The sequence below is a fragment of the Idiotropiscis lumnitzeri genome, chromosome 6 (genome assembly GCF_059441095.1).
Source record: "Idiotropiscis lumnitzeri isolate Australia: NSW breed Sydney's pygmy pipehorse chromosome 6, RoL_Ilum_1.0, whole genome shotgun sequence".
Classification (NCBI taxonomy): Eukaryota; Metazoa; Chordata; class Actinopteri; order Syngnathiformes; family Syngnathidae; genus Idiotropiscis; species Idiotropiscis lumnitzeri.
In genome coordinates this window covers 10,962,792-10,989,611 of record NC_142396.1, presented here as the reverse complement: position 1 = coordinate 10,989,611, position 26,820 = coordinate 10,962,792, and the positions used below count along the sequence as shown (strand labels likewise).

Here is a 26,820-nt window from a genome sequence, read left to right as displayed (position 1 = left end):
CGGGTGCACAAGATAATTTGCAATAAATTATTTTGCATCATTTAAAAAAGTGTATACATTCATGAGGACTGGTGTGCAAAAACAAACATAAACAAGAAAGCAATTTAAAAAATGCTTCTGTTGTTGTCATATGTCTGCAAGAAATATAACGACATTGACGGATTACCTGCGCCTCCAATCAAATTCACCAAAATCGCTTTAGATCCGCGGTCTGCCAATTGCATGATTTGTTTAAATATGACTTTCTTCCCTAAACGTTGACTTTAACATCATATTACGTCTTTTTAATGAGAAAATACAACTGTATTATTGGAACCATTTCTTTCTAGAATATGAATTTGTCACCTGATTTTTTCTAGAATTACTATAGAACTCAAAGTTTTGTTGAATTGGCATTTGGACTATAAAAAGGTCCAATTGAAAAATCCCCCTCAAAAATACAAACATGCACACGCACTCACACAAACAGTGTGATTGATCAGGCCATATTACCTGCTGTGTGGTTCAAATGTTCATTAGCAAGCGTGTATCCAGGGACCAGCACTGAATTCTTGGACCATATTGCATTCTGGGACTTTATCTTCCCCTTTGGGAGAAAACACATTGATAAATAATTCTCTAAATATAATGGCATGTCTTCACAGTCTACAAGCACCAGTGCGTGCAACAACTGCCGTAACCCTGCTGTCACACTCTTCTTCTTGATCCGCTGGGAGGAGGCAATTGAGTCCTTAATAACTGCAGTGATGCACACTGCACACATCTGACAGCTTTGCAAGCACAACAACTAATTCACATTGTGAACTGTTACCAGTTGGCAGCAACCAAGTGAGCCATTTGTAACCAATTTAAGTCAATATATACTGGAGTTATCTCACGCTATTTCGCGGTTAAAATAGAATATTGTGCAAAAGTTTTGCACCACTAGCTTTATTGTTGTTTGATTTGTAACACATGAAATACAGCATTGAGTATTTTTGGTCCATGGTGATTTTTTACAACAATTTCAAGTTGAACAAAACACCCCAAATATTATAGTGGTATCTCAAAATGGTTACTCCTCTTGGGGACGCATCTTTGGGTATCCGTCCAGTGATCTGATAGTACACCCAAAGCCCATTACAGCCAATACCATCACCCCCGGGCCCGTGCAGAAGCACCACCCGAAGGCGGGTTTTGTGCGCCAACGTGTTGGTGTGGGAATCTAGCTAGCCAGAAGCTCCGGGGTCACCTCCACACCTCCCCCTCATGTTTGAAACGGACCCCTGGTGGCAGTTCCTGGGAGAGCCAAGTGATGTCTCTATCAGCCTGTCAAAAAAGAGATAGCCCGGGGCTACACCGGGGTCCCCCCCGAGCCAATCAAAGTCTTCACAAAGCACAGATGGATGCTCTTTCACCACTGGGCTACAACTGAGGAGAAAGGGGGGGGGGAGTCGTCCCATTAGACTCCCCACCCTCCACCCATCACATAAACACAAACAGCCCCCCTCAAACCTCAGATCAGCTCTGACTATGTTTATTTTACATTGTCAGCGATTTTTTTTTTTAACCTCCTGAATTGAAATACCGCAGTGTTGCCTAAGCTTTACTGAGCCAACGCAAATATTTTGCATTTGAAAAATCTCACAGTACAAAAGAAAATTGCCACAAAAAGTGTATATACAGAAATAACGTGGCTTCTCATCACTATTCATTAAAAATACTCATTGTCTGCATGTCAACAGGTGGAGCCACAGATTCATTTGTGTGCCGTTTAGTGGAAGAGCATTCTGTTGTTCTGCCTGTCGTTATGCATCGCTGGCATAGATCAGATGAACAAAGATGCATCATCGTTATTAAATAAATAATTGGGCAGGCAAGTTAAGATGGATTTTGCAGATATTAATTAAACTGATAGCATTGCTACGACATCCTTACCAAAAAAGGACAGCATTGCAAAAACATAGATACGCCCCCCCCAACTCCACAATACTGACGCTCCTTGGCTTTTAATGATATTAGCGCATGGATCAAGAGGAATCTATTGCCATAGTTTGTTTTCCATAAATTGTTAAGTCCGGCATTAACTTTGGCTTGGGGCGAAGATCTGACAAAAAAAATAAATAAAATAATAGAGGATATCTGAGGTAAGCCTCATTCCTCCTCTAAATTATATCCAAAGCTGTAGGCACTGCTTTTTTTTTTTTTTTTTAAAACTCCCGGCTGGTGATTGACGGGGCCGTGAACTGGCCTCCTCCTCTTCCTCCTGCTGCTGTCAGCCGGGGAGGCAAACACACAAGTCAGAGGCCGACGTGGGGGCCGAGGGGTGCCGAGTCGAGGCGCAACGGTGGAGCTCGGGTGGCACCGGTGCGTTGTTTGTCAGGCGGACTGGGTCGGACCCCTGCTCTCTTACTTCTTCTTGCGTGGCAGGTTGTGGCCGGTGGGCGCTCTCAGTGCGCTGTAGTGCACCTGCAAAAACAACCAGGAGTTTTTTAGCGGGAGGCAGGTAATCCGAGCTCAGCCGAGCGCACGGTAATGGCTCCCCTGAGAAGTCAGTGCAGTGGGGATAAAAAGCAAGGCGGGCTAGCAATGTAATGAATCATTTTTTTAAACACGAGAGCAGAGGGGATTAATGACGCACAGGAAGGATTTCAGGAATCAAGGGTTCTGTACTAACGCCTCATTCTGCACCCCAATCAAAATATTAGAAGCTGAGATGAAATGCAAAGCTACTGAAACTTACTGTACATCCCTTAAGAAAACTAAACTCCAAAGTCCAAGTCTCATAAAAACATCAAAACTGAAGGCCCTCGCAGCCCATTTCTCTCCTTGAAAAGATCATCAAACTTTGACACCGAGCTCCGCCCACATCAGACGGCAGAAGCAAAAAAAAGCTTGGCCCATGTGTCTCAGATACCCATTTCTGATTGGCCAACTTTTTGTTCCGTTTCATGCATGGGTACTTTAGACTTTTATGTGTGACTACTTATGTCCACCAAATTTCATGAAAATGAATGAAACTGGAGTCAGGCTTATCTTTTTGATTCCTTTATCATGGTGAATAATAAAATGATTATGAACTATGACACTTTTGTTCCGTACACGTTTGTTGGCATAGGTAAAAAAATTTAAAGCGTCACAAATTATCCTACGCCCGAATCTAGAATTTCTGCTTTCGATTGGGGCTCATAACGGTTGAAGTGAGAGTGCTGGAATTTGCCCAAAAAAGTCTGCCTTCTGACAAGCAGTGTTGTGAAGTGAAACTGGTGTCCGGGACTGACTTTCTAACTTTCCAGGGGGCGCTACCTAACCACCTGTTGAGAAGGCACGAATGATTAAAGACTGCTTAGGTTCATAATTTTCCAGAAATTCTACATATGAAATGCAGTTTAATATGTAAGAGGGAAATAGATTTTGGGCCATTTATAAATCAAGCAAGCATGTGTATCCTGGTGACAATGTTTGGATTTTCAAAGGCTTTTCAATGTGACCCCCCTAAAATGAACCATTCGGATTTGGAACAGCAAATTTGGGCAAATCACAGAGATTGACCCACTTCGATTAGAAAATTCATCCTATTGAGAACAAATTGGCAGCAGGCATCCTTGACTGATGGGCAACACTAAATTGTGAAGATTTTTAATTCTTTGACAATGGCATTTAATATAAATGACGCATGCGGTGAAATTTAGACCAACATTTTGAGTATTTGCCTTGAAAAATTAAACTCCTGGAGAACAGTTTCATCCATTGGCGCGAAACTGGGTAGAAATATGAAATGAATAAAAAAAAAAATTGCTGTTGGCGCCAGTCAAGATGCTAATCGTCTTTGTCACATTATGCTAATATTAAACACACAAGCTCGCAAAATGAGTAACGATAGCACGAAGAAAGCCCGCTGGTCGCATAGAGTGGCGACCGCTGTGTACAGCTTTAATTATGATAACAAATCCTGGACAAAAGACTTATGGAAGACGTAAAGGACATTCACAAGTCTGAAACATGTTTACTGAGGGGGTTTAAAAACATTCAATTGTTTGATTTTGTACATGAGTGTTCAAATGTAGATTATTCTTCAGTTTAGTACATATGTCAAATTACCCGAGACACACCTAAGTTTTCAGCATCCCCTCTTTAAGAATTTTCGAAAATCATTCTTTTCTTGACAGTCAAGAAACATGATGCGCTGGTGCACATTTTTCAAGTGATCACGGGGTGTCGAGATTGAGGAGCGAGCAAAAAACGTGCTAAAAAGTTGCTTTTGAAGCACGGCGGCAGGCACGCGCTCAAACAAGGCGGCAAATCTGTTGAGTAAAAAGGTAAGGAAACGTTATGCTAATTAGCCGGGCGGGCCACTATTAGAAACAGGAGATGGGAGTGTGGGAACAAAGTGGCAGCCTGGTGCATCACAACATGAAACTGCGCTCAGAACTGACAGATGCTTCTCATTTCTGCCTTGTCAGAAGTCCTGTGTTTGAGGACGACTTTGTAGATTTGAGCGGCCGCTAATTGCCAAGTCACATTTGCAAGAAGGACAGGAGTCCGTTTGTGGTGGTTTTTGTTGCATCCGACAATTGTTCTAAGTCAACAAAAACAAAATATGTGCTTTCTTACATGAGGTCTCCTGGGTATATGATGTTAAGGTTATTCTACCCCCCCAAAGCAATAATAAAAGGCGCATGGGACGAATCTTAAGAATGTTGGAGCTGTTTCCAACATTTACTTTCTCTCAAAAAAAAAAAAGTATTGTTTTCTTGTGTGTGCTATTTCAAAGCTGAAAAAAAATGTTGTATCCCGACGGGGGAGGAAGACGGACAAAAGGAACCGGAATCAAAAAAAGCATCCGCCACCTTGTTTTGCCAACTGGGCCGTCCAAATCTCAAACGAGACAGGCTCCAGCGACATCACAGACGAGTTGGCTATGTTGTTGCTGCGGGAGGACATCAAGGGTGAGAGAGTCTCGCCTGGATCCGCACTGTCAGGATTTTTTCCCCCGGGATTGCGTGAAGGGGTGCGCTACCTGGGAGATGAAGGGAGCGACGTGCCACTTTGTTTCCTAGCAGAGCAAATTTCTCGACTCGTTTACGGAAGCTCTGCGATGACGGCGTCAATGACGCGTCGGCAGAGGCTAACGTGTCATCACGCCACACATTCTTTATTCCTTGACCTCTGCCAGCATGCAGCAGAGGCAGTGGTGGGAAGTGACAAGGTGCAAATACTTTGTCACTGTACGTACGTTGATTTTTCAGCGGTCTTAACCTGATTATTTATTTTTCTGCTAACTTTATTCAACCTCCGTTGATAGATGGCAGGACAGAAAAAAAGATGTTCACCGAAAGAGGTCACGTCAACTGTGCTTCTTGCTTCTTGATTGATGGAATAGGAACTTGGGGACTCAAAACATGGAGAGCAGCAAGGCATTAAAAAAATTAAAGTAATATTCCCCATCCATGATCAAATTAAATCCAAAAAGAAAAATGTAGTTTGAGTAGTCTTGTGCCCGAAACTCAAAAGCTTGTGGAATTGAACAATTATTAGTATAATCTGCAAAAACACGTCTACTCTTTACAATTATGATTGGCAAATCATGAACAAAAATATAATTTAGCCAAGTAATTACAATTTACCAAGGATAATATGCCATGATCTTGTTCAACGTCATTCGCCCTGCATCCAAAATAACAGATGCTGTTCCTTTCGAGACACTAACTCTTCAACATCTCCATGTTTTTTGCTATACTTTCTTCTCTCGCCATGACTCTCGCTTGTTATTTCGGCACCTTAATGAAGCCTTAACCATAAGTTTGCCCTCTGGTGGTTGGCTGAAGACAATTTGAGAAACTACTTGATTATTATGCGGCGCAGGCCACATTTTAAGTGGAAATATCATCAACGATTTGGCGAATTTAATCATGGCAGCCAAAATTGTGATCATGATTAAAATCTCCTGTTTGAAGTTAGAATGTTAAGGCTGGAAACATACTTATGACTTGCACAAACAACATGTGATTTATTCACCGAGGCCGCATAGCCACCTGAATGTCAGCGCTCCCTAATCAAAGCAGACAAATCTGAGCATCGCCTCATTGAGAATAATCGAGCCGAGGGGCAGCTTTAAAAAGGCGTTGGTCCGTTAATAATTAAAAACAGAACAGAAGTTGCATTTCCGGCACGCTTGGGACTTTGCGTACAGCAAATAACGTGAATGTCTTGTGGGAACTAGGTCCCTATTTGAATTTGAAAAGTAAGGTCCTTTACCTTCTGAACATCAGACGGCATCCTCTTGAGGAAATCCAGCAGCTCATTATTGTCAATTGCATACGGGTTGCGCAGCTTCTTTGTAAATTTATGAACACCTGTGAAAAAGAGGAATGTTACAGAAAGAAAGTTACACTTTTATTTGATTTTTTTTTTTACGGTAAAACTCACTAGAGGGTGGTTTAAAAAAAGAATCCAATCGGTTTTCCTTTTCATAACCCGATATTGATGGATAATTTGACACTTTTATCAATTTAACGCGCCATCTTCTTGTGTCACACGAGATCTCGTCACCAATCAAAACTACTTGGCGGAATGACTGAAATCAGCATCAACAAGCTTGAAGGCATGTCTTAAAGCTTTGGGGTTTTAAAAAACATGAAGACAGCAATGAACTGAAATTTTGGAAGACAGTCAAAGGAATGTCAATTTTATGAGTTACAGTTTGTTTTTGCCAATCATTTACATAATCTGCTCTGAGATTGGAATTGATTTAAACTGTTATGATCGGGTGATGTTCAATAAAACATACATGATTAAAGGAACTGAATAGGGTGAACTAATTTACCAAGTATGAGCAAGAAGTTTCCACTATTTGCAGAATTGCTTCTTCTGAGAATGTCTTCCATACGAAAGTAAAATTGGAACTATGTGAAATCCTAGTCAAAAATCAATCAAAGTGAATTGTGAATCGAATTGAATTGATCATGGAAATCTGAATCGATGCACAGCCTTAAACAGACCCCCTTACACACTGGGCCCCGAGAAGCGGGCTACATACATCACAATATTTGGGCCGAACCTGCCCAATTATTTGATGTTTTTGAAGATTGTCCTGAGTGCGTATTCTGCGGTGGGGTCTATGTGAGGAGTGACCCATCCTCCCTGATATGCTCAGAAAACAACCAGGGCTGAAAAGCAACTGAGTAAACAACAAAAGCCCTCATAAACTGGTTAATCAATATGTATTCAACCCATCATTTTTATTTTTGAAAATGATTTGATTTTGAAAACGGCACCAGAAGCGCATGTGAACTTTGAGCTGCAACTTACACTATCTAACCAGGCTAAACATACCGTCACCCTGACATACAAAGATGTGAGTCTCTTAGTGGGGTGTTGCAATATCAATAATACTTCCTTGACACCAATTAGTACAGTCCTATTAGCTAGGGCTTTGGTGAGATTTTGTTGCATCTTAGAGTGGTACAGAGAGAGCACAAAAATACACAAATGGGTAAGGTTTTCAGTGAAAAGATAAGGATAGGTTCCGCATCATAATATTGAAAAAAAAAAAAAATCAAATCATAAATGTGAACAGTGATAAGAAGTGGGTTCACTGCGTTGCTTTATTTTGGAAGGACGAGCCACCTTCTGCTTACTTTCAACTACAACTCCGTGAGACGCTGCGTACAAATGAGTGAGAAACACATCTCAGCGGTCTGGTAATGGGACTATTATCCTGGCACCGAGCGAGTGCCTCACCTCAACGTGCAGACAAAGAACCCCAGGACCTAAATATGTGCACGTAACTTGAAAGGCTTGCCTTGAAACCACAGGGATGGAGGTTAACAGGTGAGGCAGAGAAGCGTCTCCGTCTGCGTGTTTTTGTTTGATACGATGGGATTTTGGTATTGATTGCGTTGAAGGCTGTGTGGAAACGGAGAGCGGCTGTGGGCTGGCGAGCTGGTGGAGGAGAGCCCGTGGAGGGCAACGTATTTCCCTGACCACTGAGATGACGGCCTGCGCTGTATAGCCACACTAGATAATGAGAAGCCTTCAGACCGCCCAAGGATATGCTGTGTTATATACAGCTCTGCCGCTCTCCTTTGTGTTCCCGACAAACCCGGGGCCTTTGCCTGCAGTGGGCTCCACCATCGCAGCCCACACGGAGCCCAGCGCACCGCTGCAGATGTCTGATCTGGTTGCATGTGCAGAGGTGTAGGGAGAGATCTTGAAAGGACTTCACTTCATTTAATGATGGGTGTAAAGTTAGGTTGGGCAGTGAAATCCCGCAGAGCGGTTCTCAAAACAGAGGTGCCCGCAAACCGTAGCGTGAAGCTCCACAAAATAATTAGCAAATAATTATTTGGTTGTTTCATTGTTGGTTAACAGTTCGGCTCCGGCTATGTGACATTTTTGCATAACAGCGTGAATGTACTTACCCCATATGAGCACTATGTAGCGCAGCGGGATGAAATATAATAGCAATGTGGCCGCAAAGAGTACCAGGCAGGCCAGACAAGACATGAATGGAACAGACCAGTTGAATAAGCTGCAAAAGAAGAAGAAAAATATCAACATCTATTCAAAATATTTCTCACAAATGTGGTCCAAAAATGGATTTGTTTACTTCTTTGTCCGCTCCCCAATATTTGCAAGTTCTTCCAAAATGGTCTGGACGGTCAGCACGACTTCCTGCACCATATGTATCTTGTCCATCAAACGCTTTTTTCCAGGTTCCTAAAAACAACAACAACAAAAAAACAACAAATGCTCTGATGAGGTCAACTTTTTGGTCATTGGGCGGCTTAAACAAAGACTGTGAAGAATGTGTAGTGAGCTATCATGTGTGATTAGTCTCTTGAATGGACGTAATGAGCAAACAACATCCACTTCAGATTGTGCTTGTCAAGATGAGATGCACAGAGGGAAATGTGACCGAATGCCAGACATGCACACACACACAAAAAAAAAAATTGTGTGTGCAATCCAATTCAATCCAATCTAATACAACAATCAAGGCTCTCAGTTAGATGAAAAGTAGTCAAAATGATCAACTGCAATCAGGTTCCACTTTGGACGCGTTCCATTGTAGCAGCCTGCATCAGGCACGTTCCAAAATACAAATATCTCTCCTTCTTGGTTCAATATGTCAAGAAAAATACTTTACCCTTTGTCAAGGCGTTATTTACGTTTAACGCACTGACATAATAATTGAGTGTGGCAATGCAGTAAGTCAGCATGTGCAAGGTAGAGGGGAGGGGAAATAGAGGGTTTGTCTTTTTGATCACATCAAGGCACGAAATGGAGGACGCGTGTGAAGCCTTCCAGAGGGAGAGGAGTGCGTCGAGATAACGCCGCCTAAAGAGGCCTGAAAAGGCTCACATCAAAAGGAGGAAATAATGACAGGAATGAGGACAGAGAGGGAGGAGGAGGAGGCCAGTTGCAACGGAGGCTGGAGGATGTCTGCCATATATGTTTATGATACCAGACTAGCGCATTGACGTGGTCCAGGCGGGACGCCGCTATCGCAGTTCGGTGAGGCTGCCCATGGGAACGCGGCGTCTGCAAGCGGGGAGAGAAGGGAGAGACTCCCCGCTGTCAGGCCCACAGGAAGAGAGCCATTCCCACACTAGCATGTCCTCCCCCACCGGGCGTCGGATCCTGGCTCCGCACTGGAGGCTTGCCGCCGGCCAAAAAAGGCAAAAGCATGGCAAATATGCTTTCGTTGAGAGGAACATCTCACGCTCTCATCAAGGGGACTATCAGTGTTTGTACTTTAAGAGTTCACTTTGGTACAGTATGCACTTTTGTATTGTGAGGGGTACCAAACCACGACAGTGAAACACTTGTCTACCGTGAAGAAGACATTCCAGATCCACCTGCAAATCCATGATATGGAGAGACGCCATAATTGTTTAAGGTTCCCACCACATGCTTCTTCAATTTAATAACACAAACTTGATCTGAATAAAACTTTTATACTGGGCAACCTTGTCTGTGGTAAAAAAAACTCATACAGTCAGTCCTTAAAGTGTAGCACGAGACATGCTGAAGTTTGTTGATGAAACAATTGGCATGTCCAGGCGACAACAGGAAGGGAATTGTGCTTTTTCTGTCACTAAAGTGTCACTGACCGTGTAATGGTTCACTCAGCTGACATTCGTGTAACACGATGAGTATGAGAACGTAAACATGAATGAATGTACCACTCATGACTACAGCTCGTATTTTGGCGTAGTTAAAATTATTTTAAAAATTACCTGTTAATATTGGTACAAAAATGTTCTTTTTTTTTCTTGTGTAAAAGGCTACACATTACAATATTTAAAATCAAAAGGAAAAAGATACAATTGCTGTAAGCAAATTCTCCAGTAAACGCAAGACCTCAACTAAACAAAAAGTTCACAGGAAAATAAAAATCACCTTTGTGGTGACATATCGTATTCATGCATCAATCCTAATTATCATACATTTGGTATTGATTACCCGCCCCCCAAAAAAAAAAATTGCCAATCGCACTAAGTAGTGCTATCATACAGCACAGACACACGCACACACACACCACATTCAAATGTGATACGCATACTTCTTCTGCACCAAGGAACACAGAATTGTTAAAGCAACCCAAACAAGTAGAGATATAATGCATGGAATTATAGATACTGCATGTATATGGTGTATGATAAGCTCAGAAATTCATCATACAACTATGGCAGGCGGGAATAAAGAGCAAAAGTGTTTGCTTTCATATGTGAAAGAAAGAAAAGAGACAAATAGATGCCGTCTGAAGTATAAATAAATAGGCGGCTCACTGAAGATGATCATTATTCATTTCCTTCCACGTAAAAAAAAAAAGAAATCATGAAATGCTCCATCTCCTTGGTGACAAGACATGCTTTCCATTTCTTTCTTCCTTCATATTGAAATAAAACCATTTGAAATGGACGATGCAAATCCAAATGTCTACTGATTAGAAAAAGGTGCTAAAAGCACTCAAGTATTCGACTGCGTACTTGAGTAGAAGTACAGATAATTAGCGTCGAAGGACTCATTTGAATAATTTCATTATGTTCTACAGTCAGACATATTCAATGACATTTGTGAAAACTTTGCAAAATAAAAAAAGATGGAATATTTCTAGCTTTTTATTGGTGCTGTACATTGAGAAAGAAAAACTAACTCCCCACATGTCGCAGGGTGTTATTTGACTTATTCAATGCCTTCCATTTTCAGAGAGGGTGGCAGCCATTTTGAAGTATTTTTATCACCGAATCCATTGCCGTTGTCATTTATGCTCCCTGGTTTACGTTCATCCAAGCCATTGCTGCCTTGTTTTGTTTGTTTTTTTTCGGCTTATAAAACCGCAGGATCGCAGTTTTATAAATGAGACCTCAACTCAGGTTGATTTTCCCTCCCTATTTAAGTCTTCTTTCATTGTGTCGTCATCCACAGAGACTGAAATAAAGTAAGGATCCTATTTCGACAAAGCAAGCAATTAAAAGCTGAGATATTTGTTTCCAAAAACACCAAGAAAAAGTCAAGTCATCAGAACAGCAAATTCTCAAGTAAAGTACAGATACCTTAAGTACTTTAATAAATTACAAATACTGGTACTTCCCGCCACGGAGCAGATTAATTCAAATGAAATGAGTTTGAAAAGCAATTCTTATGGCATGACCAGTCTGGCGCATTCACGGAGACCCGGCGATGACTCTCCGTTGAGGCATGAAGCAACTCGGCAACCCCCCTGGCCCAGTCTAGCACCCCGGCAACCATCACCTCTGCACCCCCACCCCTTTTTTTTTAACTCCCCTCTGGGAGCGAGTTGAGCCCCGGACCAGCTCACAGCCCGTTTCATCTTCCTCTGTTTAGTTCTATTGGAGATCTGTGGACTGCATTTGCCTCTCCTGTTTCTTTGTGTTATGATTAAATAGCGTCTGTGTGCACAATTGATACCTAAGGCCAAAGGGAAGTCACTTTGCCCACACATAATTTGTAAGCTGTTTCGTCCCACCCCTGAGGACAGATTTGTTCACAGGCCGAGGATCTGTTGTGTATTATCCTGCTGTAACACTCCGTCGCCTTTCGTCTCTTTTTAACATCAGGCCGTAGCATTCCCGCGGTTCGCATATTTCTCTCCTCGGGGGGAAGAAGGGGGAATAAAAAACATATTTTGGGTGGTAATCACAACCTCCTTTGGGGAGGGGTCGAAGGGGGGGGGGGGGGGGGTTTGCATGTTAGCGGATAGGCTTTGAAGCCGTCAAACTTAAAACTGATCACTCTTTAACCCCAAATATTTTAAAGGCAGACTTTGATAGGAGGTGTAAAGCGACACGGGCTTGATCTTGCCGAGCGATATCGCGCTCAAGTGACAGCGCAGACCATAACACCACTTTCAAATAAGCCACTTTAAATTAAAGCTGACAGCTTAAAACAAACACGGGCCGCTGCTTAATTAGTAAATGAAAGGAGATATTTCATTTTTTTTTCCCTTCGCGCAGTGTGCGAAAGGGCTTAGGAAGGCTCATGGAGAGGGAAAAAAAAACATTTCAGAGAGCTTTAAGATGAGAGGGAGACGCTCGCGTTGGACTTTTCATCGACTAAACTACAAAGACCTTGATCATAAGCGGAGGTTCAAGGTGAAGACAAACGTAATAAATATCCTCTGAAACGTTGCTATTACATTAATTACACGGCGTCAATCCAGTCACATAGCTATAAAAAACATTTTTAGTGCTATTTTCTGTTAACTTGTGTGTGTGTGTGTATGTTTGCAGACATATCATGCGAGTTTCATCATTCTTGCAGACAGGATGTGCTGGTGTATATGGTTTTTTTTTCTCTTTTCTCTCTCGTAGCCCGCGGTCATCACAACAGAATATATTGAGCGCATTATGGATATGAATGCCGGGCTTAGACGCGCAGCACAAGGGTCAGCGCTCGCAGGCTTTGCGTTGGGCCCGCACTTCATTGCCATAAAGCAATAATGCGCATCGCTGTTAACGGTCCCTTCCTTAAACCAAACGGGGGAGGATGAGTGTAATTGAATGTGGTATTCCGTGGCATGGGGAGAAGTCTAATTTTTCAGGCTCCTTAAACATTTCCTGTTGTTTTAGTTTTCCTGCAGACAGTAATAAAGATGCTTTATGATTTTTCTCACCAAGTGAACAAGTGGAAGTGGCTCGTAAGCCCTTTGGGCAAAAACGCAAGTTTTTACAGCTACTTTGGGAGTAAATATCACCCGCTACTATTCCATTTAGACAGGAATGACACAAGAGATCTAAATCAATCCACAAAATGCACTTTAATAGGCCAGAAAATGTGAATGTATGCGTTATAAAAAGGGTTGCGGGACCTTTGTGAATTTTTTTTTTAAGAGACGTTGAATACCGCAAGTTATGATTGGTAATGCCATTCACAGCGACAATGCAAGTAAAGATTTCTCGTCGTTGACAATGTGAACAAGCAGCATGGGGGACAACCTCAGTCTAGCGTCTGTCTGCCTTTTCTCCGATTTCCTCCCAAATTCTAAACATACACGCCGAGTGATACGGCAAAACTCGAGCGCACTGGAAAATCATGAACAAATTGCAGGCAGTGATTCACATCGGCACAGCAGGAAAATCACCCTTGGACACCAACTCGCCACAACGGAAAAACTGCAAACTCCGGTGTTCCTATCGGTGGCCTTGTTGAAAGCGTTAGTCCCATTCGTGGACTGCATTTATCTATTTTGGCAAAAGATTCTCCACGCTTCGCTTTTTAGCCACAGGTACATATTACTGTTAACACAATATATGTATACTCTATATGGTGATAATGCTGCGTCTTGACAGCGACTAGAAACTGAAGGAAACTTTTCTTGTAACCATATTTTGATTTTTCTTCAAGGCACAGACAGCCAGCGTTCAAGGTAAACGTTAAAAGATGCACATGGAGTATTGAGAAAACCTCAAGACGTACCACCAAAACACATTATCCTGTAAAAATGTTAGAGCGAGACGAGATAAAATACCTTCTCGTCGTCCTCTTCATCATCGCCCATGTTCATGTTCACCTGGGAGAAAATAAAAGGGCAGAGAGAGATTCAAGTGAATGGGGCATTTGTTGGACGGAAGCATTTTTAACAAACACTTCGTAATGAAATTTCCTTTGAGCACATTCACCCCTATTGGGAGCGGCTTGTTCCCATAGAGACGGCATCATGAGGTGACCTCACACAAAAGAAAGAGGTGAAAGAGAGCCTTCTCAACGTGAGCACTGTCACACCAACGCAATCTCGTTTCTCCACAACGTAAACACACAAAAAAAAAACAGGGGATGGGGGTAAAAACATTTAATTTGGATGTTGTTGCCGATATCACTTTATATCAAGTCATCCCTGACCCTGCTGTGACATTGCCTTAGAACAGCGTTTTTGTCATTGCCAGCCGGAGGGTTACGAGAGGGTCTCGGCAACTGGATGTGGAGGGTGAGCTCGGGCTTTAACATTGCCCAGGGATGCAACCTTTTGCCTGCAACCACAAACACGCTCACTGCTGAGGGGGCACCACTTTGGGAAGGATGTGCGAGCGGGCCAGGCTTCTGGCAGGGGTGGGAGTCGGAAGTGTGAACAGCATTAACCTTCAGAGACATGTGTAGGGCAAACATCAAGCCCACAGCAGTAGACAGGGTGGAGGACGCTTGCTACGTGATTGTGCGATAGAAAACGGATGGATGGATGGATGCTGCATGTATGTTTATAGGCTCCAAAAACAAAACACACACACACTCATATATATATATATACATATATATATACATATATATATATATATATATATATATATATATATATATATATATATATATATATATATTCATGGTTTCAATTATTGCTTCTTACTTTTTGTTCTTTTTTTGTGTATAAAAGACATGTACAACATTTTTCCAAAAGCTGACCTTTCATTATTGTCTACACATGGTATGAAGTTCTGCATTTGTTTGCAGTGTCTGCACAAATTCAAGTCTGAACATATCAGAGATTAGTGCTAGTGTATGCACAATTTAAGCACAAATGTGTTTAAGTCAAGAAGGACCATTGAAGGCTGAAGTAAAATCAGTCACTTATTGCCCCTGACATAATCTTTTGTGATTTTGGCAGGGTGTTTTGGTTCAAGCTCTTGTTGCATGACAAAGGATCACACCAGTTCAGATCAGTTTTGTTGCATCGCTCTTGAAATTGAAAGGCAAAATGTTTCTGTAGAGTACTGAGTTCATTACTGAGCTGATCATTTCTTTCTCCAAACTTTAGCCTTTCAATGACCTTGGTAAAGATTTTTCAACTCATCAGACTGGAAAACAAGAATTTTCTCTTCTCTTTTTGTGGCAACTTCTGCTTGCTGTGTCTTTTACAGGTTATATGAAAATGGCCTCTAGTGTCTCAACTTAAATCTGAACATTGATGACACATTTCTGCATGGTTTCAATGTGCATAATACTTTCTTTTCGTGCTTTCTCTCCGTCTGTCGACTTTGTCTAACACCCTGCGGGCTTAATTTGAACTTGTTGCACTCCATTTTTCTGTTTGGAATTACCGACTACCCACACACGAGACTGACACTTTGCCTACCCACACTTTAACTGCAATTCAAATAAATTATGTCAAACTGCCCACTTTTCGAATCTCCGCCAGCACAAAGATACTTCTGGTATGAAGCCTAAAGACAGACTTGTAATAATATGTAAATGACAGATTGTGTAGGTTTCAGTGTCTTCGTAGTGCAGCGTTACTTACGCAAACTGCAATGACAATTTCACTCACCAGGTCCTGGTTGTAGCTGGCGTTTTTGCCACAGAGCTGAAGGTAGTTCCAGCTGATGAGCAGGAGCAGGAAGAGGGGAAACATGAAGAGCTCCCAGTGCCATACTGTCACCAGGAAGATCTGAGGAAACAGGATAGGACAGGACAGATTAAATGTGATGGAGCTCAAGCAACCTCAAAATCCCCATTTGGCCGTAACTAAAACAAAATCCAAAATTAATATAAGCACATTTGAAATCTCTCGAAAAAGCACTTCAGACTGTAAAGTCTTTTGAGAGTTTGGCAGCAGATTATGTCTTTAAATTCAAGGGACAACTTTTTAATACGTCCAAATCCTATTTATACACACGGCGATAGCGCTGTGTTGGCATTGAGCAGTCTTGCTAAACAGAAAGTATGACGGATAGATGCGGTATGCCGTCTTTCTTAACCTGCGCGTCAAATCCTCTTAGAGTCAGAGCTGGTGAGAAGCTCTGACGAGGCACATATGGTAACCGGAGGAGCATTGGCAGCGTTTACCCCCTCGGCTGCGATGATACTGACCCCCGGTAGAAATAAGGCGGATCATGCTGAATGCGTAATCCCTCATAATTCGGTAAAAGGAGGAGTGCGCGAAATGCTGCTGCATTTCACAGCGGAGTGCTAATTGGATGGTTGCTTTTAAAGCCACTTAGCAGCAGCCTTAATGAGTCTGCCTACAAGCCAAATGATCGGTAACGTGTGAAAATGATTTTACCAACCGCATGACAAGAAGGGGATGGGAAAAAATGTGCCTGATATAAAGTTAAAGTCTATATAAGCTTGATTAAAGCATGTATATGTATTCAGTTATGATTTTTTTATTAAACAGGGTGCAGGCATACTGACAAATGCGGCCTTCAGTGAGAACAAACACAGGAAAGGTTTGATTGTCAGATGTCGCCGCCTGAAGCCTTCACCCCGGAGGCAGGCCCACGACCGTCGTGCTGGCTGACCACCGAGGGGAGCCTGCGCTGCGAATCTCATTCAAAGAAATGACAGGAGTGAGTGCATGCGTAATATATATATATTTTTTTTAGCGTGAAGTTCAATATTTTTTTATAAATATGGTGAGTGTCAGACCGTCTTCACTAGCTCCTAAACAGGAAAGGTTGTTTTGATCTCGTGGGCTATGCAGCTCGCTCTCGACGCTGCTGGATACGAGAACAGGAGCGGATTCTCGAATGGACTGCTTGTCTATGAGTGCTAAAAAAAATCCAATACAATTGACGCCTCTACTGATTGTGTCAATAAACCTTGGTTTGCCTCTAGAAAAATCCATCCATTTTCAATAGTGCTCAATCTCTATAAGGACACTGATGAGATGGCATCGTGAAACACATGCATTTTTGCTGATTGTCCTGGGAAAAAAAGAATACACAGAAAATTAAAAAAAAAAAGGAAAAGTGTGCCAGCAGGCATTAGTTCGTAAAAATAGTCTTGCATTTGAGAGAGAGTACTTCAAGTACTTCAAACCTAGTCTATTTCCTAGAAACAATCGCTACAACCTGCACCCATGCTATGCTAGTGCCTTAAAGCTAGAAAATAACAACAGGCTCAAAAGAGCTGCAGGCTGCTTGGAGAGTGAACAATATGTTTGTGTTAAAGCTCGAGACAGGACGTAAAACACGTAGAGAGCGAGAAACAGCTTGAGGCCTCGGTATAGTGAGGCCCCGCAAACAACAGACTGCTTGTGTCACAGTCACCACACGTGGCGCGTGTACACGTCAGCTCCCGGGGGCCAGTCTACCTAGAGCCGGACCAGAACTCACTGAGTAAATCAGACAAACACCCCCGAGCCTCTTCACTGCACCACTTAGTAACCTTTGACAGAGCAGTAGGTGAGCTGAGACGACTACAATGAAGCGGCGCAGTTCGCAGGGGGATAAAGCCTGAGCCCTGCTGCAAATTATGGGGAAAAACTGAATAAAGACCACCCAATTTTTATTAATTCTTTGAAATCAATGCTTGTTGTAATAGATTAACAGATTCACCATGTGTGGTATAGTGCATGGTGTATTCATTGCAAAAGTACAGTTTACTTGTATGTAGCTAAGTGTTTGAGCATCATGATGAATTCCTTCTCGCTCATTCTGGCCACCGGGGGGCAGTAGAGTATAGTTATGCAGACACGAAGAACAGTCTTTTTCTAATGTGAAATGTCATTGGACTGGGCGGAGAAACGTCTTGGCCATCTCTGATTTGATCATTGTGTATTATGGGAGGCGGAAGCTCACAAACATGGCAGATCTTTGGAAATTCGATCATTACAAGCAGCTTGTGATTGATCAAAGTGTTTGTCATGTTTAATCTACTACAAAGATTGTCACAAAAGAAAGAAAAGATGAGGATTATTTATATTTAGAAGTAGAAGCGAGAACGTAATGTACTAATGTACATGCACGTACACACACACACGCACCCGCACACCCCCCCACACACACACATAGAACGCACACACACTACTAAATACTACTAGTGCTACTACTACTAAATAGCGTGCAGGTAGTAAAGTCTGCCAAATATAAAATCGCTGCACTAGTTTTATTTGTAAATACATTATTTTTCCATCAAAAGCACTTTTTTATTGTTAGTGCTATTTTATAGAAGGTAATGACTGTTAAGATGTTTGAGGTGTCATTCTAGCAAAAATGGTTAGCATAAAAGTCACTGTTATGCATAAAATCTATCTTTTTACAAAAATCTTGATTTTGTTCTCTCATTTTTGCTCCATTATAGGTGATTTGAGTGAAATAAATCCATGTTTTACTGTTTATTCTTCAAAAATAGAATAAGGTGGATGAGCAAAGAGAGTCTAATGTTCCATTGGTAGCAAGTACTGTTTCATGACACAATAGTCTGTGAGACTTGAAAGATCTAAATTGCTAATTGGTCGAATTGGGTGGCACTCAATTGGTTGTCTTTTTTAATGGCGGACATTGCAAGAGTTAAAGGACTATAACACCATCATATTGATGTAATTCTTTAGTCCGTCTATGCCGTTTCCCATTGTGTGTCAGCATTAAGCTAGTTGACTCCAAGGCAAAGTTATGTGGCTCTTTTGCAACTTAGCTGAGAAGTGTTCCATGTCACCAAACAGTACTCGTATCTCAATGTTTTGCTCTCAAGTCAAATTTAATAAATATATATATTTCAAGGCACCACGTGTAGGTGTATTTGCAAATAGGTTGGGGTGGTGGGGAGAGGGGGGGATTGGTTATCTGTACAAGGAGCTTCACAAATGGACAATATGCTGCTGTTATTCTCTTAATAGCTCATTTGCATTGCAACGACAAACTAGCACAAGTGGGGGGTAAGGGGAAAAAAAAAAAAAAGGTAAACAATGAATATTCATGGGGACTCCGTTATGAATAACCTGCGTCATGTGTTGCCACCTCAGCTCCCATGGGACACTCCCAGAGCAATGCTCAACCCCTCAACCCCCCAAGAAATTCAGCTGGCCGGCCGACTGGTGGCTTGTCACATTCCCCCCATATTCCCATCATATAAATAAAAAAAAGAGAAAAAGGGAGGAAGGGAAAAGTGACACGAGCCCAGCAGGAATGTCGCACCTCCTTGCTTTCGCCTGGCGAAAGCTGCCGCATTAACCACTAAAAGTCTAATTGCTCGGCCTCCGTCTTGCCGCGCGAGTCAACAGAGGAGGCCAACTCATTTCCGCCCAAAGGGGGAGAGAATCTGTCACAGGTATTCATAATCGCCCACTAATGCAAATTTCTGCTCGCTGCGTTCCGGCTCAGCGGACAAGATAAAAGCCTACGGGAAGACAATGCCTGGTGTCGGGAGAAAAGTGAGCGCCTAAATGAGGATAGAAACCAAAACTGTCAGACATAGCTCCTACATTTCTCCCTCACTGGTGCGTTCTGCCTTTACAAGCTTTCTTTGGGATGGAAAGTGAAACATCTGGGTGGTTGGACAAAAAAAAGAAAAAAAAAAACCAACTTCACTCAGGTGCTGTCGTCGTCAAGAGTAACGAGCAGAGGCAGGAACGTAAGAACCCCCCTCGCCTCGAAAGGAGACGAGACTAATTCCCCCCAACTAAGTGGCTTGTGTTTTATTAGCAAGCGGCTGAGTGATTAAAGGACACATTGGACAAAGTGCAACTGTAAATCTGTATAAAAATAATCCGCGTTTTAATTGCCGTCAAAGACGAGCGGAGGCGCTTTTCAAGTTCTCCCTCCACACCTTCCTACCATCAACAAATTACATGCGGTGAGTGAAACCTCGACCTTCTGAAACATGACAAATGTGTTAAACGCAATAGACAAAACAAAGCAAGGCGATGAAAAACAATCTAGTTAAGCATGTGGCACAAGAGGGTAAAACCCAATAAGCAAATTATGGACTGCGGGCCACACATGGTCCGCTCCTTCCTTTCATTTGGTCCAAAAATAAATGACAATTGGCCAATTATACTATATTTATCTCACAAAGTTATTGGTTATTGATTTCCTGTAAAAAGTAAATAAAAAGCAATAAAATGAAAATGTAAAAATAATGTATTAGTAAAATATACAATATGTCAGAAGCAAATTAAACTATAAATTTCATCGTATGTATTATTTTAAAATTAATTGCAGTTAAATATAAAATAACAGTTAAGAAAAACTTTATTGGTGCCATAATGTGGAAAAGTCTGAATAAGGGTTAAATAATGTGGGAAAAAAGGAAGAAAAAGGAATGGATTACTATATTATTATTCAAATAAACACTTGGGCATTTACATATCAGAAATACTTAACTACAAATATTTGTATTCATATTTATTAAATTAGGATTAATTATTTAGAATTAAATGAAGTATAAATAACGTAATAGAAAAATGTGAGTGAATTATGAGTCACACTTGATTTTTTTTTTTTTCATGTTAACCTCATCTACCAGTGACCTGCCCCGACTGTCCATATGAAAAATCAATTACAACCCTAAAGCACAAAGGATTGCCTACCTCAGTTAACAAATGCCTTGTATTTGAACAAGTTTTAGCTCCAAGTTAGGGAAGAGCGTCTCTACCAGTTTGCTGAGAAATAGCTGCATAATTCCAAGCTGAGAGCCCGGGGAGGAGACGAAACAAAACAATTAGCACTTTGAGGAGTATTAATTCTAAATATGATGGAGATGCACTCTCCTTAGCCACCTGTAAGCGATGGGAAAAGAGGGCAAGCAAATCTACCAGCGGGATTAAGAACAGCCTGACAGAGTTGTTTTATTGCGCCATTAATATTATTCCACTAAATGTAGTGTGTGGCTCCCCCCAAACCACCGCCCTTTGCTTGGCTGCGTGGAATTGGGCATCTAATAATGAAGCACACGATTAAAAGTGTGAATAAAACAACTTCAAGCTGAGCAAGCACGGCGGCTCCAGTGCCACCCAGGCTCTCCCGAGAGGGAGCGGGGGGATAAATGATCTACAAAAGGGACAAAGACATCTCGCAAAAGAGTTTCTGACATCCTGTAAATTGATTAACAAGGGGAAGAGGCAGTGGAGTGGTGGCGAGTTTAGCCACGCTAGTCGAGTGACTGGCAAGCGTAGCAGCAGATTGGCAAATGCTTCCTTTTACAAGATGGACTCCATCATACTTCGACTGTGAACGCCCACTTTTTCACAGTCTGCGAATTACGAATTTACGTATTCCACCACTCCCCCTAAAAAAAACTCACTTGTGCCCTAAGATGCCACAAGATTGCGCCGAAGCTCTGACAAATAGGAAAGAAGCAAGTGATGACAGGTATATGTAGTACTGTAGGGAGGTGATACATCTCAACTCCAACACAATTTGGAGGACCAGGAGGACCTAAGCCTGAGTAGTTACTGAAAGTTCCAGAGAAGACACGCGCTTTTTCAGTTTTTCTTTCTGAAATCAAATCTTTGATCCATTTATTTATGAGTCCATTCTTATAGCAATCAAACATTGTGAGCTGTTTCTACACATGACTGCAAAAAAATTTGGGACACCTGTATTAAAATAGGCCAAAAGGTATCAGACTGATTGGCTCATTAAGCACAGTATACAACAAATTGATGAATAATGAGTTTTGAAATTAGAAGCCATTAAAAAGTGTTTGCTCAAACATGATTGCATTTATTTTTAAGAGGGAGTTCCTAACCAAATATGCTTGAAATATAGCAACTTTTTTAAAAGTGAAGACATTTTGCAATTGTGGTATTTCAGCAAGAAACAAAGTCAATACGCATAATTTGTTAAAATGATGTGGCGTGCCAGATCTGGCCCCCGGGCCTTGAGTTTGACACCAGTGATATAGACATATTGCAAACATTTTTGAATGAATAAACATCCATTAGTTTTTACTTAAAATTAATAAGAAATCGTTTGTAATAAAATATTTTCTGTTTTGTATTTTATGAAATAATGGTTGATTATGATGTAATTAAAAAAATTAAATAGTGTTGTCATTGTCATCATTGTTGTGGCAGAGAATACAGCCGACTTGTTAGCCTTCCCATGGTGCGTGGTCACGATGGCGGAAGGACTCACTGGAGTCTATGCAGGAGCACACGCAAAGCACGTTCAAATGGAAATGCAAGATTTCCACTGGTGGATGATGTTAAATTGCCGCTGTGGAGCGAGAACTTGCAGACCACCTTCGTGCGTCCGTGTGTGACAACCTCACCTTGTGAAGCGTCGTTGTTTCACGGGCAGGGGGGGTGAAAAAAATAAATAAATGGAATTTAACGTGATAGTAATATTAATGGTCTGCCAAATTTCCCAAACTCACTAGGCTAGCCTCTTGGCACATAAATGAAGAGGCAGCAATTTTTACACCGAGTGTACCTCTCTAAAAGAGAACCCTTTAACTTCATTCTGTTTCAAAAATCAAATATGACTCCTGAGCTCAAAAGTTTGTCCACCCCTGCTGCTTAAACCATTGTTGAACATACAGTTGGACTTTAAAGATGATGTTTAAAGGATCAATTCGTCCTTGCGGTGTAATGAATTAACTTGATTGGAAAACTGAGACAAATCTAAAGGCACATGCACACATCACTGGTCTTGAAACCATGGAACGTCGGGGCTCTCAAGCAGCTGTAAACGCAGAGCAATGAGACATGTAATGTGTGTTGAGCTCGGGCCAGTGTGGGGACAGGCTTTCAGGGGTGGGATGGGGGGGACCAGGGGGGTTTCGAAGGGGGGGGGGTTCGGCAGGCAGGCGGAGGAAGCGCAGATAAGATTTCTCTTCGGGGCACGCAGAGAGAGTGTGTGTGGGCAGCCGCGACGCTCTGAGCAAATTATTTCTGAATAAATATTTCACATACGCTCAGCTCACGTCGTATCGACTGAGGAGGAGGAAGAAGAGGAGGAGGAAAGGGAACATATAGACTGCTTGGTGTGAGTATATAAAGGGAGTGGGGGGCTTCTTTTCAGGTAGAGGTCAGTTGCACTTAGAGTGCGATTCCATTTACAAGGAATGAATGGACGTGTAATCGAACGTTGTTTTTCGGTAAATTGCTAGTATCCGTTCTGGTTAAAGCTAAATTTGCAAGGGATGTTTGGTGCTGTATAGTCACCAACTTCGTAGCATTTACTTCCGGACTCAATAGACCTGTCCTATCCTATTTATTACTCGCAGTGTGCCTTCCTCACTGTTCGAGCATGAAAAAAACCATACAGCCAGCACACTGTTTGACTCAGCAGTGGAACAAGACAAGTTGGGAAAAAAAAACACATCGAGCACTGACTGTCCCACGAGCATTGTCCTGTCCCATCCTGTCCTAATCGCTAATCCATTTATTACAAGTAGCACTGCCTTGCCAGCTCACTCGTACAGTAGATAAATTATTATGATTGAGCTGTCTGACAGTTTCCCCAAAATATCAATTTCAATCCAAATTGAAGCTGCATGCAACCAGGCCTCACATCCAATTTTTCATGGTGAATCTCATACCTTCCATATGACTACAGCGCGGCCGATTAATTGAAAAATTGGCCGATTGCTTTTTGCTTTAAGTAGCCAAACCATTAAAAATGATATACATGGGTAAACATGAAACAGAAAAGAGCATATGATAACTTTGACTCCTTCAACATGTATACATTAGCAATTATTGTCTGGGAGTTGAGAAGTCAGAAACTTTGATTTTTGCAAGCAATGCTTGGGTGACAAAGAAAGTGGAAAGATGGCCGCGAGCATTCACATTAGCAGCTATCTTTGTTACACCGCTGATCAACGTAAGTGTAAGCCTTCGATCAACGCGAAGTGTATCACATTGGGTGTCACGTAATGAAAAGTAACCGTTAACCATTTGTAGCACGTCCATCTTTTTCGGACCCAAATAATACTATATTGCTCGTGAAAATTGAGAAAAGAACGTCGCGACCCAAATGAAATAGCACATCAACGATAGCGGGCTATATCATCAGTAGATCATTTTGGATCACACTAAACTACATATACTGTAGTTTGTTTCTTTTAGCTTTGGCCCAGGGGAACTTGGCGTGCAAAATTTACTTTTTCAACTTCATCCCTGACCATATTTAAAGCTCTCCTTTTGCACAGCGAAACAGTTCTGGCATGAAAAGGCATACAAATCCACTACACTGCTTGACTGACTGAGAAAAAAAAGAAACAAAGTTTCGCCGTGATCAGTCATTGTCACTTAACTTGTGGGCAATTAAAAATAAACCAATTTGTCCGACTTGTGAGCACAAGATAAGAAAATGCTCATAAGGACGTCTGCACAGTCTCTCCATCGACAAGCAAAGCATTAGCATGTGCTCCCAAGGGCCAGATCTGGACGTCATTCCCCCGCATCCTCCCCCTCCCTGCCTGTCTGACACATGCCAGGGCCACAGCAGCACCAGTGCGAGGGGGGCTGGTCAGCAGGGGGCCCCGTCGTGCCTGTCAGCGGCGGCCACGCTGACCCTGCACTCGGGCGCTGGCCACTAGTGTTTAATCCGTGTCGGGTGCGTTAACACTGAGCGACCTCCTGGGTGACAGATCTGCCATGTGAGCCTTTTCCCCCTACCCAAAGGGTGGGGGTGGGGAATAGCGTGGACTCGCTGTCAGCTCCACTCACACATACGTTAACACACCAGGGCATGGAGCCCATTCCTTCGCTTCCCATACTGGGGCAAAGGGTGGGTCAGCGCCTCAAGTGCCTGGGTTGAGATGTCCACTGTGGCAAAGTAAGGTGGCGAGTAAGTCATTAAAATACGACACACACGGTGGGGTTAAACACAGAGCACTCCCTCATGAGGGGCGACTTGTAATAAATATTTGAGGGGAAAAAAATTGCGGGAGAAGTACAGGCCAGTTTCTGGATAATTCTAAAATAAATTATTCGGGGGATAAATAAGCATGCGATTCACATAGGTTAAGCATTCAGGTCTTGTCCAAATTCAAAAACAATATTTATAACAGCCCATTTTATATGCCTTACTTGAACCATTATCAACAATTTGAAAAAGGACCTCTTCCCTCATAAAACGTCTTTCATGTCCTTGCATTTTTACAATAATGGCTTTTATTGTTTTTAATGTTAATGGAATTTTCTGTCATGTTTGTAAATTTCACTGTACATTGTGAAGAAAAACGCAAATAAAATCAAAATCGCCGATATCTGTCAGAAAAATCGCAACACAACTTTCTCCTAAAATCATTCATTCCTGACGGATACATGCATGTGTAAATGTAAAAATGAAAGAAAAGCACGTTGGCCCTCTGGGTGGGGAATTAAAAAAAAAAACACAGATGGAACAATAAATACACAGGTAGTGATTTGCACTCACGGCGAGAAGGAATTCCAGTTCCACCACAGCTATTCAAGTTTAAATTACCATTGCGACGCAAAGCATGCGTATGTACGTATGAAATATGGCCAATTTTTGAGAGCGTTCAAATTGCAATTAATTACGATTCATATTTAAGCTGTGATTAACATGATTAATTTTTTAAATAGCATATATATATATATATATATGGTGACGAGTAAAATGCAAAATGTTGGCCTTGTATCAATAAAGATTGGGAAACGTTGGTGTAAATAACCACCCGGCGCCACTAAGTAAGGATATGTGGTGTATTGAGAGAGATTTAATACAATGAATGGCACTTCTAGAAGCCAACAACAAAATGGGAGTGCTCATCATTTTCACAACCCCAATGAGCAGAAAAGTTGCTCTAATAAAGAGGCTGTGTTTCAAGGTTGCACATGGCATTCATTCAACTAAGAGAGCAGGCGCTCAACACCGTCGTCATAATACCACCTTAAATCGGCAAATGCTGTCGGTGTATTGTTTCATAATTAATAAATTACCAACTCCAACCGGTGTGAGTGCACACATTTCATCGACTGGGCCGTCGTCGTTTTTGTTCCCGCTCGACTCATTCCCACCGCAAAGGCTGTGAGAACTCCCACAGCTCGGGGAAAGCTAGAGAGCATAACCCCCTTGGGAGTGAAGAGCGGCTCTCCTTTTGAGGCCTCCAACTTTTTTTTTGTCACCCCCCCCCACCCCAGAGGAGAGAGAAAACAGATGCAAAGCAGAAACAAGGAGACGATTAACAGCCAAGCCGAGTTGATGGACTCCCAAAGTCCCCACTTTTCAGGGACGGGTGTTGACAAGAATAATTACCACTGAGTCTGATTGCGTCTTTGATCTGGGGTGTTCTGGGAAACGGTGCCAAGGGTTCTGCACAGGTGGTCACCCGAGACCTTGGCAAGCCCGAGCTGAACCCAGCCCTCGCCTCGACGTCGATTATATCAGCAGTTATTAGAGGTGGCAAAAGTCCTCGGACTCTTTCGTTATGGTGAAGTACAGATTCTTGTGTAAAATAAGAAAAAGTAGAAGTACGGATTGAACTCCTTTACTTTAGTGAAAGTTAAAAGTATAGACTCTGAAATGTAAAAAGTACATACGTATGAAAGTAAAAATGGATTTTGACTGTTATGTATATATTGGACAATACCTGTTTTGTGGTGATAACCTCGGGAATATCGTGCTTCTCCGAATCTGCCGTCATCATCGTTAATGATTCACATGTTACTGTTCCTGTTTTTCC

General features: G+C 42.0%; 1 protein-coding gene across 2 annotated transcripts in view; it reads right to left on the bottom strand.

Moving 5' to 3' along the window:
- Positions 1-924: 924 nt before the first annotated feature.
- LOC148335221 (multiple C2 and transmembrane domain-containing protein 2-like) overlaps positions 925-26,820 on the bottom strand; it is a 45,498-nt gene continuing 19,602 nt past the window's right edge. For both annotated transcript variants that reach the window (XM_088299229.1, XM_088299230.1), the window contains exons 18-23: positions 15,767-15,886; positions 13,979-14,020; positions 8,591-8,700; positions 8,403-8,512; positions 6,238-6,335; positions 925-2,448 (exon numbers count right to left, since the gene is read on the bottom strand). In XM_088299229.1, the coding sequence (XP_088155355.1) occupies positions 2,389-2,448; positions 6,238-6,335; positions 8,403-8,512; positions 8,591-8,700; positions 13,979-14,020; positions 15,767-15,886 (540 nt within the window). In that variant the 3' untranslated portion in view covers positions 925-2,388. The remainder of the gene's footprint in view (positions 2,449-6,237; positions 6,336-8,402; positions 8,513-8,590; positions 8,701-13,978; positions 14,021-15,766; positions 15,887-26,820) is intronic.